The sequence below is a fragment of the Dipteris shenzhenensis genome, chromosome 2, assembly GCF_047967505.1.
Source record: "Dipteris shenzhenensis isolate YYH24624 ecotype China chromosome 2, Dip_SZ_1.0, whole genome shotgun sequence".
Taxonomy (NCBI): domain Eukaryota; kingdom Viridiplantae; phylum Streptophyta; class Polypodiopsida; order Gleicheniales; family Dipteridaceae; genus Dipteris; species Dipteris shenzhenensis.
The window spans coordinates 11,788,298-11,801,081 of NC_141597.1; the positions used below are offsets into that span (position 1 = coordinate 11,788,298).

Genomic DNA, 12,784 nt, shown 5'->3' on the forward strand with positions numbered 1-12,784 from the left:
TTCCAAGTTCCTTGGCGTTAGACCTACCAATGCCTCCTTACTTTGACAACAAGAAAAAAAGAAAATAGGGCAGTGTTGTACCCTTTTGTCTTTTGTTACAATTGATAAATCACTAAAGACGAGCAAACTCAAAAGTTGAACACAATATGCGCATTAAAAAGCAAAGGCATGCTTTGCAACACAAAAGATGAGTGACCAAAAATAACAAAAAACATAAGTGAGGTTATCATCTTTCAAGCTGAGCAAAATCAAAATGTTTCCATTACCACTAGCTTAAGGGCAATGCTAACAAAGGAAATGCTTATTATGTATGTCATGCTATATGTTGAGTCCCTATAGGCCTTGGACCAAATTATGGGACTTCGGACAATGCATGTAGAAAGCAATATATATTCTTTAAGAGCCAAGCCTTCATGTACAAATGAAGATATGCTCGCCTTTGAAGCATCTACTTGTGTTGCCTATGTTTGTCTTATGGTTCTCTTAGTCTCTTCAAAACTTGGCTCTTCTTTAATGGTCTTTGCATCTTATCATCACGGCCCTTCATAACAAATGATTTCTGACTAGCATTTCCCTTTGTCTAATTGGGAACCTCCATTTGATTTGAAAGATTGCCTGCTTCTTTTTGGGTTATGCTTGATTACCTTTTGATGCCTTTGTTTAAAATCTGCATATACTAGGGCACTCTTTGTATTTGTACAACTCGACAGCTACAAAGACATAAATTATGCTCTCTTTACTCGTCGACAACAATTATTAGATTCTCAATTCCTCCATGGTGTTGCATCTTATCCATATGCTCTTGGTCTCATGCTGCTTGTCAATTTGATGGTTGCCACTGGCCTTTTGAGTAAGAAACGAAGGACTACACCCTGTGCACAAGCCATGCCTCCCTCCATCCATAGCGTAAAAGCTCATCAATGCTTTCCTTCTAGTTGGCCACTTGCTCTTGGTGGGTGTATTTCTTACGACATCTTTTCAAGCTTTCCACTTTTGACCTCAACCTCTTCATTGCCTTCATCAAGTAGTAGTTCCCCCAGCCCTTGTTCCTTCTAAAGGTTTTCCATTATCACATGAAACACTTCACAATGTGTGGCTTCGATGGAGTATTCACAACACCATTTTGATCATTCTCACACCATTCTCATTCTAAAGGGTTTCGGAATCCTAAGACTGAAGTTTAGTAAACATAGATGGCTCAAGTGTTTGCACGAGTGTGTGTTCATGACTTGCATGGGACGAACACCCATTTACATAATTTTAAACAAGCCTCAATCTCAATGGGCATGGTACTGAAGTTTAACAAAAACATGAACACATAACTAAATCATTAGCATACTTGTCTCCATTGCATGCACCATCATGGGACCAAAACCTGCAGAACATGGACCCAACTCAAACGAACAATCCTATCCAACAAAAATCAAGAGCAGATAGAACTTACCTGGTACCATGCAAGACGAGCATGACACATTCTTACTGGCGCTTAATGGGAGTGTTATAGTTCAATCATTGACCTAGAAGATGAATCCGAGTTTGGTTTCTTGATTAAACCAGAATTTGAAATGCTTATGCAAAAGATTCAACTTGCATAATCAGATTTGAAAATTTCATGGAAGGTTGGAAAATACAGTATCATGACATTATATATTATGACAAGTTAGCCCATCAGAAAAAACAAACCAACACAGGGAGAGAGACTGTAAGTCATGTATCCAGGCAAATGGTCTTGTTCCACAAACTCTCTTCATAAGATAATTCAGAAATGCTTCTACCAGAAAGAATGTTGTACTTTGATATCAACAGTTGAAGCCAGTCCCGTTAAAGGAGCTCCCCTTCTTGATCATACGCTATTAAATAACACGTGCAAATGAAACCCTCTCTACAGCTGAACTATGGAAAAGAGGGCTGAAATACCCCTCCCTGTGTGTCCAGTGATGACATTACATTCCCTGTATAGCTTTTTCAGTCTTGAGCATTGACGTAGGCCACATCATCCATATGGTATTACTATCCCAGGCGCATGATATGAACCAACTGTGTACCCGTCCAATCTATGGGTAACAACATATGTTGTCTCCCTCATTCAGTATCACCATGTTATCAAACCTATGTTGTCAAAGATAGGTTGGTCTTCGTATGTGTTAGCATTTCACTGGCACATCACTGATAGATCGTTTCAGAGCTGGCCTTCCATTACATCTCAAATAAAACCTAAAATAAAGAAGGCCCTCATCAACGTGGGTCTTGGCCATTCAAGATTCTTCCCCGAATCCCCAGGAACTTACTAACAAATGTTATATATAGATGAATCAGGAACGTGCACAAACTCATTATGCTCATGCACCAGAATTGCTGTTTTTAGCCTTGTGAAAGTGACTCAATAGTTCAACAAACCATGTCAGATCACTACAAGTATTTCTCCTCCTATAACTCTGTTGCAGACAAACAATGTCACCTCACTATAGCTATAACTCTGCTCTAGAGGAAACACAGGAGTTGGTTGACATATGCACGTCCTTGAAGATTATAGGATTGAATGAAATCTCCAGTACCTCTGAACACTGACTATGCAAACTGATCGTCATCGTCATCGTCGTCGTTATCATCAAAAAGGGATTTTCTAATACTTTTCCCGAAAAGCCCTGTGCTGCCAGTGCCAAACGTCCCTGGAAATGCTTCAGGTGGGGCTGCACCCTTCACGATATCATTCTTCGAGTTTTCTTCATCACTATTCAAAAGGGCCAGCCGATTGGTCTGCTTTGTTGTCAAGAATGCAGAATTTGAAAAACTCACGGAAGCCCCACCTTGGAGATGCCCAAACAAAGCAGCCTCATCATTTTCATCACCATCATTCCCAAGAAGAAGGGAAGTCAAGGAAGTGGTTTGAGATTTCTCAATTTGGGAGTTTGGCATAATTCGATCTTCTGTTTCTTGCTTTTGACTCCTCGCCAATTTTTCTGAATTGAGCTCATCTTCTGACCTTTTGAGGTTCATAGTGTCGTCTTTGTGAGTTGTTTCTGCTGTCACTGCCCTGTTCACATTGGGAATTATACCGTCTCTGGCACCATTTGCATCACCAAATGTTGAGGAAGCTAGCATAAAAGCATCTGTTTTCTGGTAGAAATGATCAAACAAATTACTTTCATCCCAATTGCTTTTCTCTACAATTAAGTTTTACATTAGATCAAGGATATTTCTGAACTTTCATTACCTTTATGTCAGAGACCACAGCTTCCAGTTGTGGCCCTTTCCGACTCTGATGTTGGTTTTCAGAACTGCCATCTAGAAGCTGCTCCACATCCGTCAAGATTAATGCAGAAGCAATTGTCGTGTTGGCAACCAATCTGCCCAAAGGACCTTGCCTGGAAGAGGAAGGCGCTCTTCTGTTTGAGGAACCCCTTGGTCGAGACATTGTAGCATGATAAAGGTGCGTTGTATCTGATATCAATATAGAGAATCAAAATAAGATGTTTTTGAGAAGAGACGACCCATGACTACAATTCTCAGGTGCAGTACATTTAAACAAGGAACATACATCAGCCATTGACAGTGTACCCATTTTTCCGTAAAGACTTGATCCCCTCTTTCTCAACTCAATCCTTGATCAGAATTGTTTCATACTAAAAACCATATATCACAGGAACATTCCAGGGCATCTCAAAATAGACCGAGTATTTTATTTCAAGCAACTTAGAACCATTTGAAGCCAAAAGACAAACTCATTATCTGTTACCTTTGTTCTCCCCTCCACCTACATCAACCACAAACGAACTCGATAGTGAAGCAGAGGCTCCTGGTTGAAGAGAAAGCATAGACGGCTGTAGTTTCAAACGTTCCTGTAGTGACGATATTGTCCTGCAAAAGTTAGAAACTTGACCATGAGATAGTGCTTTCTAGGTAATAGATATTTTCACTTCTATTTCTCTCTTATGCCCACACATTTAATTTGCTCCATTTTCACTATGCTGCCTCTCAAATGAGTAGCTCATAAAATACTAACCTGGATGAGGTTGATAAGATGTTCTTGAACTCTCCTATGATCTCCTTACTGGAAACACCGTCAGATACAAGCGGTCCTGCTTTTTCTGAAATAGAATTTTCAACCTTCATTATGTTCCATCCATCCAGTTGCTGGGATGTGCCACTAAAAACTTCGTTGGTTTCTGACAAAGAAACAGGTTCTGATACAGTTAATTTTTTCTGACCTGGAAGATGTTCAACCATTCCTGTATCCTTTTCAAGCCATTGCTGTGACTCTTCGTTGTGAATCTGTTCTCTATTAATTTGGTTCCTCATTGAGGGTGGCAAAGCTTCTGCACTGTTTTTTTCAATGTTTTCATGCTGAACCACATCAGTCACCGCGCTTCCAACAGACCATGAATCTGATTCTTCATCTGATTCTACTTTTCTATTACCCAAAAGATGATCATTTATCTGCTTCATCACTAGGGCGGACCTCAAGGGTCTATCTGCTCGATCAGCGGAGAAAGGTACTGAGGCAGTAATAGCATTTATTTCCCTAAAGTCGTGAGATGAGCTCGAAAATTTCTCCCCGTCAGCCTTCTCCCCTTTAAGCTCCACATTAGATGGGCCTATAGGAGTATTGCTTGCACCATCGATATTTTTTACCAACGTACTATTAGGTTCAGCTTGAGAAGGTTCATTGTCAATTTCAGCCCTGCTGTCTTCAAAAAGACCACTATCAGCAGATATTTGTTCTACCTGAGAAGGTAGAAACATGATCTCAGCTTTAACTTTGGAGTCCTCAAAAAGATTGCTGCATAGACTCTCCTTGAAACTTTGGGCATCCTCCTTAGATGGGCCCATAGGCGTATTGCTTGCGTCTTGGATAGTTCTTACCAACATACTATTAGGTTCAGATTGAGAAGGTTCATTGTCAATTTCAGCTCTGCTGTCTTCAAAAAGATCACTATCAGCAGATATTTGTTCTACCTGAGAAGGTAGAAACATGATCTCAGCTTTAACTTTGGAGTCCTCGAAAAGATTTCTGCGTGGACTCTCCTTGAACATTTGGGCATCCTCCTTACCATTATTTGATCCAAAGAGGTCCACATTGTAATCCTCTTCATCATCATCATCAAACAGATCTTTCTTGAATGCTGGCAAACTGTCTCTGAAAGGACGTCCACCAGCAGTTAAGCCTTCAAATGACAAGAGATTATAATTCATGCTTCCCAGCACAGGAGTTCCATCTGACTGAAGAGACGTCTTTGGAAAGGGAAGAGTATGTGATGCATCCTTCTCTTGTGATTTTGTTTGACTGTTCAGGTTGGCATCAGGTTGCACTGCTTCTGATCTGGTGACAGTGTTACTGCTAAATAGAGACTTCTCCTTTGGCGCTGCATCACTAAACAGTCCCTCTGGGATAGTGGGGCTTGACCAGATGTTAGCATTTGAGACTACTGCTTGTAAACCAAAAAGTTCATCCTCCTCATTTTCATCATCAAACAAGCCTCCACTAATCATTTGCGTTGGCAAAACTTTAAGGAAGTTGTCAGTACTATTTGTCGTGTTTCCCTTCTGAGGGGCAGATTTTTGAGGGTTAATAACCCGCTGAATCTGTGCACGATGAGACAGAACCTGAGGCTCTGCAATATCTCTAGGTGTAAGGGCCTTGGTATTATCTTTAGAGGCAGAGGAAGTGAAAGATGTTAAAACCTGAGAAGAAAAAGAAAAACAGAGTATCACCAGTATATCATTTTGTTTACTTTAACAAATACACTGCTACTGAACCTTTCTTAACAATACTTCAAATGAGAAAGTAACTAAATTGAGTTTAACTTTCGTTCGACCAAAAATAACTGAACATAAAGAACGTTGATAAGACCAAAAAAAGCAATAAAATACTACTACTATGAATAATGTGGGGAGACACATAGGTGCACATAGTTAGCTAGTGATGGGGTTTTTTCTGGCTCCAAAGACATCTTTTCCCAAAAAAAGATGATATGATGTAAATATTTGACTATGAATAAAATGTTTGTAGGAACTTCCCATGGGAGGTGATGAAAATGCAATATGGATGCACTCCAGAGTAATGTACCCATGTGTGACGGGGTCGGTGGTTGAATGTCAAATGTAAAAGTTTTTTGTGTTTTTTTACGTGTGGTAAATGGTCTTCTATGCATGGAATGTTGTCATGTCAATATCTGTGTTACCATCCAGTGTGGTAATTGTGTGGGCATGCATCAAAATGCCTTGCTTTGAAGGTTAGAGGAAGAAGAGTGCGCTGATTGTACATTGCTGGTGATCAACGCTGCCTGTGCGCTGATTGTGAGGGAAAGCCTTTGCTTGCTTGAGGCACACGTCGGAGCTGACCCCCCTTTCGATGGATTTCTGTCGTTGGTTCTTGAGGAGCTGCTGATCGCTTTTTCTTGAGGTGAACGAGAATTTGAGGAGAAGAGCCAGAGGATTGTGCAGGAGACTGCTCATACACTAAGGAGAGGTTGCTGTGTACGTGAAGACAATGCTGAAAGGGAAGCTGACCATACGTGTGAACAAGTAAGGGTGAAGACCTGTTCGACTAAAGTCTAGAGGATCTTGGATGATCTCCAAGAGTTGTGGCTCATTCCTATCACTTGTGGTACCACAGATGTGCATTGTTCCTTCTGACCGTGTCTTGTTCATCGTGTTATTTGTGCCATCTCGATTGAGTCTTGCACGTGTCTCACAAAAAGTATGTAGTGCATCCAAGCGTCGCCGGAGGCCCTTAGCGATTGAAAGTCTTTAGAAGACCAAAAAGTGTCTGTGAGACTAAGAGAAACAGATACAACGAACTGATCGGTGGAGTCACTAAACGAGCATCAACACCTAGGACTAATACAAAAATCCATAGCCAAAATCCATGATGCATAATCCATAACCCTGCCCATAACGGCGTCGGTACGTAGAGGGGAAAAACTCTTTGAGTGGAAGCCAATGAGAGTGCCAGCTCTAGGAGGGGGGCGTCGATGTGCGAGATTGCAAAAACCCTATGATAGGATGCCGGTGACTGTCGACATATACGACTTGCTGACGTCTTCTAGCTGTAGCCCTATGGCAAACTAGCACCACAGTCACTCATGCATCGGGTATAGTAAGCATAGAAGCAAGGTCCCCTAGCATGATCTGTGCCACAATGCGCCAGCGAGTCTGACGTGTCTATCTCTGGTTCGGGTTCTTGAGATCGTCGTCTCCATCAATCCTACTGGTCTATGCTATCTGGCTGGAAAAACTCGGTGATCATGCTCTGGGTGGAGTCTAGATGTGTGTCATGATCTCCCCTACGTGCCCTGAGCAACCTCTCCCTATGTCATACAACATCATGAATGAAGGTTGTCCAACATCTCTAGTCTGGGTAAGATAAGAAACTGTGCAGTAGTATCAACCTCTAATCAAGCGAAATGCTCCTCTGACTTGATCTCTCGGGAGTCGCACGGGGTGCAAATGCGACCCTCTCTGGGTATGCCCTCTGCTTGACCACACTCTATACGGAGGCGGTGTGATGAGAGTAAGACCACATCATCTGCATAAACGAAAATCTGAATCAAGGCGGGAGAGCTCCTAGTGTCCGAATGAAGGTCTCAAGCTCGTCGATGTTAAGGCCAAACAGAGTTGGTGATAGTGAACAACCTTGTTTGATCCCCATAGTGCTCCTTGTAGCCATCCAAACCTTGCCTGGGACCCTCTCATAAAGTGCCATGATTTCCCAAATGATCTCTTGACTATATCCCAAATCCTACAAAAGAGTCTAATGAAGCGAGCTCTCGGTACTGTGTCAAAAGCCTTGGAGAAATTCACAAAGCAACAATAAATCCTCTTTCTCCATGCTCTGGCATCTAAGCTCGCATAATCAACATGAAAGCTGGAGGCCCTTAGTTGAAGAGGAGAGTAAGACCAAGTATGTAGTACATCCAAGTGTCGTGGAGGTCCCAGCTAAATCAAGGAGTGAGAGAGAGGCTTGTCCCTCCTAGTCTCCGAACGAAGGTCTCAAGATCGTCGATGTAGAGGTCAAACAGAGTTGGGGATACTGGATAACCTTGTTTGATTCCAATAGTGCTCTTGATGAATCATCCGTGATAACATGAGAACCTGTAGCCGCTCCACACGGGCCCACTTTGTATCCGACAAGTCTGGCCCCCAACAAGGACTGCCGTACATCCCCGCAGGGCGAGCCAAGGAGTCAAAAAGCAACCCCTTGGTGCGTGGATCCTGAAAGTGCGAGTGGAAGCACTGCCTCTCTAGTGTGGCCAATGAGGCATACCCTCTACTCAAGCATGCCTACATCGTGGATCTCATACTGAAGCTCGGTCCGGAGAAGATAACCCAGCTTCAGTCCGGATCGCGGGTCTCATACTGAAGCTCGGTCCGGAGAAGATAACCCAGCTTCAGTCCAGAGAAGATAACCCCAAGGTAAGTGTATGATGAAACTATCTCAACAAATGACCCCGCAAATGTGAACTGCTCCTGACGCATGATGGGTCGAGATGTATTAAAGATCATGACCTTGGTTTTACCCAGGTTGACCTTCAAATCATGAGACTCACAAAAGGACTGTAGTGCGTCTAGATGTCTCTGAAGCCCCTCTGCTGAGGAAGACAAGAGAGCCACGTCATCTGCATAGAGCAAAATCTGGATTAGCGTGCCCGCAAGAGAGCAACCTACATCCCCCTGTGTCTGCATCACTGTCTCAAGCTGGTCAATGTAGAGGCCAAACAAGGTAGGCGACAAAGGACACCCTTGTTTGATCCCGATGGTACTCATGATCTCGTCTGTCCACCCGGATCCTGCCCGAACTCTGGCAGAAACTCTCTCGTAAAGTGCCATGACAGCCCAAATGATCTCCTGGTCATAACCCAAGTCTTGTAGGCGCTGTATGAGGCGGGCTCTCAGGACCGTGTCAAATGCCTTGCGAAAATCCACAAAGCAACAATAAACCCTCTGCTTCCATGACCTCGCCTTCTCGATGATACATATGAGCGTGAGAATGTGGTCCATGGTTCCATGATCACGCCGGTGAGAGTGATCACAGCAAGGGGGACGAGGGGGAGGAGGGGGCCGAGGGAACGGGGGGGAGGAGGAGGGGAGTAGAGGGGAAAGGGGAGAGGGATCTAGAGGGGGGGGAAAGGGGACGATCTCAGGCTCCCCCTGCTGATCACGCTCGCCGAAGCTCTCAATCCGCTCCTCAACCACTGTCTGGCTATCGTCCGCCACCGCCACATCAAGAACTCTTGGGGCTCTCTACTATTGCGAGAGTGGATGCGGACGCTGAAACTCTACCACGTGAGGAACATCTGGCTGGGCGGTGGCCCCTTCCGCTAAGGGAGGTGAATCCCACATAAGGGCTCTTGCTGTTGCTGCTGCTCCTCCTCAGATGCCTTGCGGCCGACCGTGTCTCTCTCTTTGCGTTTGGCCCTTTGCCTGCGGCGCTTGCGAGCTTGTTTGCTTGGTTTCTTTTTCTTTTTAACCCACGTCCAGTCTCCTTCTGAAGGGGTCACCCAGGGATCTTGCTACTCCTATCTGAGGGAGCACGGGACTTTGGTCTGCTGGCTCTGCCTACTCTACGGGGAAGGGGAGGGAGGTGCTCGGCCATGGCCACGAGGGCAATCTCTAGCGAGGTGACCCATCTCTCTGGACCGAAGACACTGGCCTAGTAGCCTAGAAATCTCCACTCGCTGTCGAAGTGTGCCCCCTTCAAGGGTCTCTAGGAGGATCGGACTCTGGGCACTCAACCACCAATTTGATCTTGGGGACTCCGTCATCTGCTACAACTAAGGTGGCCGACTTTGACGAGGACTCGAGTACAGTGCCAAATGCCCGACCAATGGAGGGGAGGATGGCTCGATACTCCTTAGGAAGCCCTGGGAGGCAGAGCATAACCGAAAACAGGGAATATGATGTGTCGTGTCCATGTCCTCCACTGTAAACCCATGATACCAAGGAAAGAGATAAACTAGGTGCGGGCCAAGGAGGATGGGGCTCTGCTCTACGAGTGTCGAGGCAGTGTCGAGGGAGCTCAGCTTGATGAGAAAAATGCCTCTTCCATAGATGGTGACCTCCTAGATGTGATCACCCTCTAATATCAAGCTCGCCTGGATCCACTCTCGCCCCTGTCTTCGTGTAGGCGTGAGGCTCACAATTCTGCCCATGAGCGTCTTGTCCTGAAGGGACTGAACTGCGTGCTGTACCTGTTGCTTGTCAGCTGGGGAAAGAAGAACCTTAACGGGAGTGGGAGTCGAGGGTGCTGCCATAGAGCCCCTTTGGCCAGACAAAGGGTCACCACCAAGATTTTCTTTCACCTTAACAAGCACAGATGCTCCCACTGCAAGAAGGAAGAAGAGAAAAAAGGGGGAGGGGGGAGAGGAAGAAGGGTGTTCGAGGGGAAGGCGAAGGCGAGGCGAGGTGAGGCGAGGCGAGGCGAGACGAAGAGGCGGAGGAGAGAGATGGAGAGGGCGGAAGGGAAGGTAGAAGGGGAAGGAGAGGAGAAGGAGAGAAGGAAGGAGTGAAGGGGTGGAGGTACGGGGGGAGGAGAAAGATGGGCGGAGAAGAGGGTGGGAGAGGCAGGGGAAGCGGAGTGGAAAGATGGAGGGGGAGGCGCAAACTCGAGGAGGGGGGGGGGGGAGGCGGAAGGGATAGAAGGCGGGGGAATGGCGGGGAGGAGGAGGGGCGGAGGACCAGCGAGGGGCGGAAGGAGCAGCGAGGGGCGGAGGAGCAACGAGATGGCCGAGAGAAGGAAGGCCGGAGCGGGGGTGGAAGGGCGACGAGGAGGAGAGGCGGCAAGGCGGAAAGGAGCAACGGGCAGTCAGGCCGCCACGGACGGAGGGGGAGCTCACCCGCTCAATGAAAGCCCTACCCTGAGCTTGATAGGTCCTGGCTACTTGCAAGGAACTTTTCCCAGCATCAAGCATATGCACATCAGTCTATTGAACCACCTACTCATCTCAAACCCCACATCGAAGAACTTTACTATTAGGCCCTTGACAACACTTTGGAAAAATACATTCACGACAAATCACACCTTTACATTTATATACATTGGTTGTCTTTGCAAGGACTTAATGTCCACCGATCCATCCAAGGTCATGCTACATGCCGACTAGACTGTAACAACATGATAATTTCTTGAATTCAGAAGTAAAAAGTACAAATTTTAACTGCTGAAACTGAAGGAAGAGGTTCTGTCACCCTCAGAAAGAGTTCCTCCAATAAAGCTCAAGACATTAAAGCCAATAATGGTAGACTTAGTCTGCAATAAACTGAGTTCACGGCAAATCAGTGCAAAGATTTTTGGTGGATTTAGAATCCTACTGTGGCATAAAAGGTAGGCTTGCCTTTGTAGAAGCTAGGTTGCCAAGCTTCAGAAAGAGAGGCTGTGGCATAAAAGGTAGGCTTGCCTTTGTAGAAGCTAGGTTGCCAAGCTTCAGAAAGAGAGGCTATGCCCCATGTCATGGACAAGATCAGGGTGCAATTCCAGCACGAGTTGAACTGCATGTGGAAGGTTTTGATGTTTCAAAAATTTGAAAAATGGTCCATCGTAGAGACAAGACGCTATTGTAAGAGATAAATTGCTTTCAGTGGTCTCTGAAACTAGGGTTTTACCCTATTTCTCAATGGTGGTATGAAATACACAATGGTTTCATTTGGTTATCATTGGGTAAAGTTGATGCTTGTCAGATAGGGATGCCATCTTGACAAAAGATTGATAAGAGGCCAAAAAGAGGAGCTTAGATGTCTCAAGGTATATTAGAAAGTTTTGAACAAATGACATATTCAAGGTCTCATTGAAATGTTTAGATGGTGTCAGGATAAAGTAGGAATTGTACTGGCGAAAAAGGTTAAAATTCAAGAGCTTTGTGGGTAGGGTACAATGTTGATAGATGCATTTTCTTAACCTGTAGAGTATCAAAGTTTGCTACAGTCCTCTAGCTGAGACAAAGTGTGTGATGTCTTGCCCCTACATGTCAACTAGAAGATGTAGTGCATATGGGCACCCTACAGATGAAGCTTGCTAAAGACCATGGATTTGTGGTATTTTCTCTTAAATTTCTTCACACCAACCTCCGTACATTCCTCGCCATGCACCTGTTAAAAAGTGCTTCATGGTGCATATGCTTCATTCGTGTGGTAAAAGGATACGCTGCATTGTGGTGGACTCTCATAGGTCGAGAAGACCTCCACACAACTTGGACCAGTGTCATGCAGCCCAGATTGCTACCTACGCAGTCCTCATCCCCAAAAGAGGGGGAGGAGCCAACCTTCAACAATGGTGTTACCCTGACTAGACATAGCCTACACGGTTTAGCTAAGGTTGTCAGTCTACTTCTGTGGCTCCTCCTTGACTTTACATATGACACTCAGATATGGTTTTTCAAGGAGCAGAGCATCCTGGACAACATCTAGTTTCCTAGAGAAGGATACCATGGGGAGATTGTGATCTCAACACGATGGATCAAAGGCTCCCAGCTCTCTATGCATGCAGCTTGAGCTGTCACTCACTCCAATCCAACCAAGGGAGGCTTTGTCTCTCATGTTCCATTCGTGGAAAAAGTAGCTCATTTGTTACTTTTTGAGAAAATGTACACATGGATCACTTGAACACAAATCATCTCAACTGCCAACTTATGTGACGAGAGAAAGGCTCCACATCCAAATTATTTACCTACGAGAATCCCTTTACTCCATAGTTCTCCGGTCTTATCACAACCATAATGTATTTGAATAACATGCAGGTCAGCTACTTCCTTGGGCTTCGCAAGCAACTCATATATATGTATTTTCATTT

General features: G+C 45.0%; 1 protein-coding gene across 3 annotated transcripts in view; it reads right to left on the reverse strand.

Annotated features, from left to right (window-relative positions):
- Positions 1–1,628: 1,628 nt before the first annotated feature.
- LOC147904334 (uncharacterized) overlaps positions 1,629–12,784 on the reverse strand; it is a 102,831-nt gene continuing 91,675 nt past the window's right edge. Inside the window, exons 10-14 of one of the 3 annotated variants that reach the window (XM_087385975.1) lie at positions 4,209–5,682; positions 4,004–4,088; positions 3,737–3,858; positions 3,215–3,441; positions 1,629–3,117 (exon numbers count right to left, since the gene is read on the reverse strand). In XM_087385975.1, coding sequence (XP_087242101.1) covers positions 2,569–3,117; positions 3,215–3,441; positions 3,737–3,858; positions 4,004–4,088; positions 4,209–5,682 — 2,457 coding nt within the window. In that variant the 3' untranslated portion in view covers positions 1,629–2,568. Of the gene's footprint in view, positions 3,118–3,214; positions 3,442–3,736; positions 3,859–4,003; positions 5,683–12,784 lie in introns of all 3 variants that reach the window. The other 2 variants (XM_087385965.1, XM_087385957.1) reach the window with 2 other exon arrangements.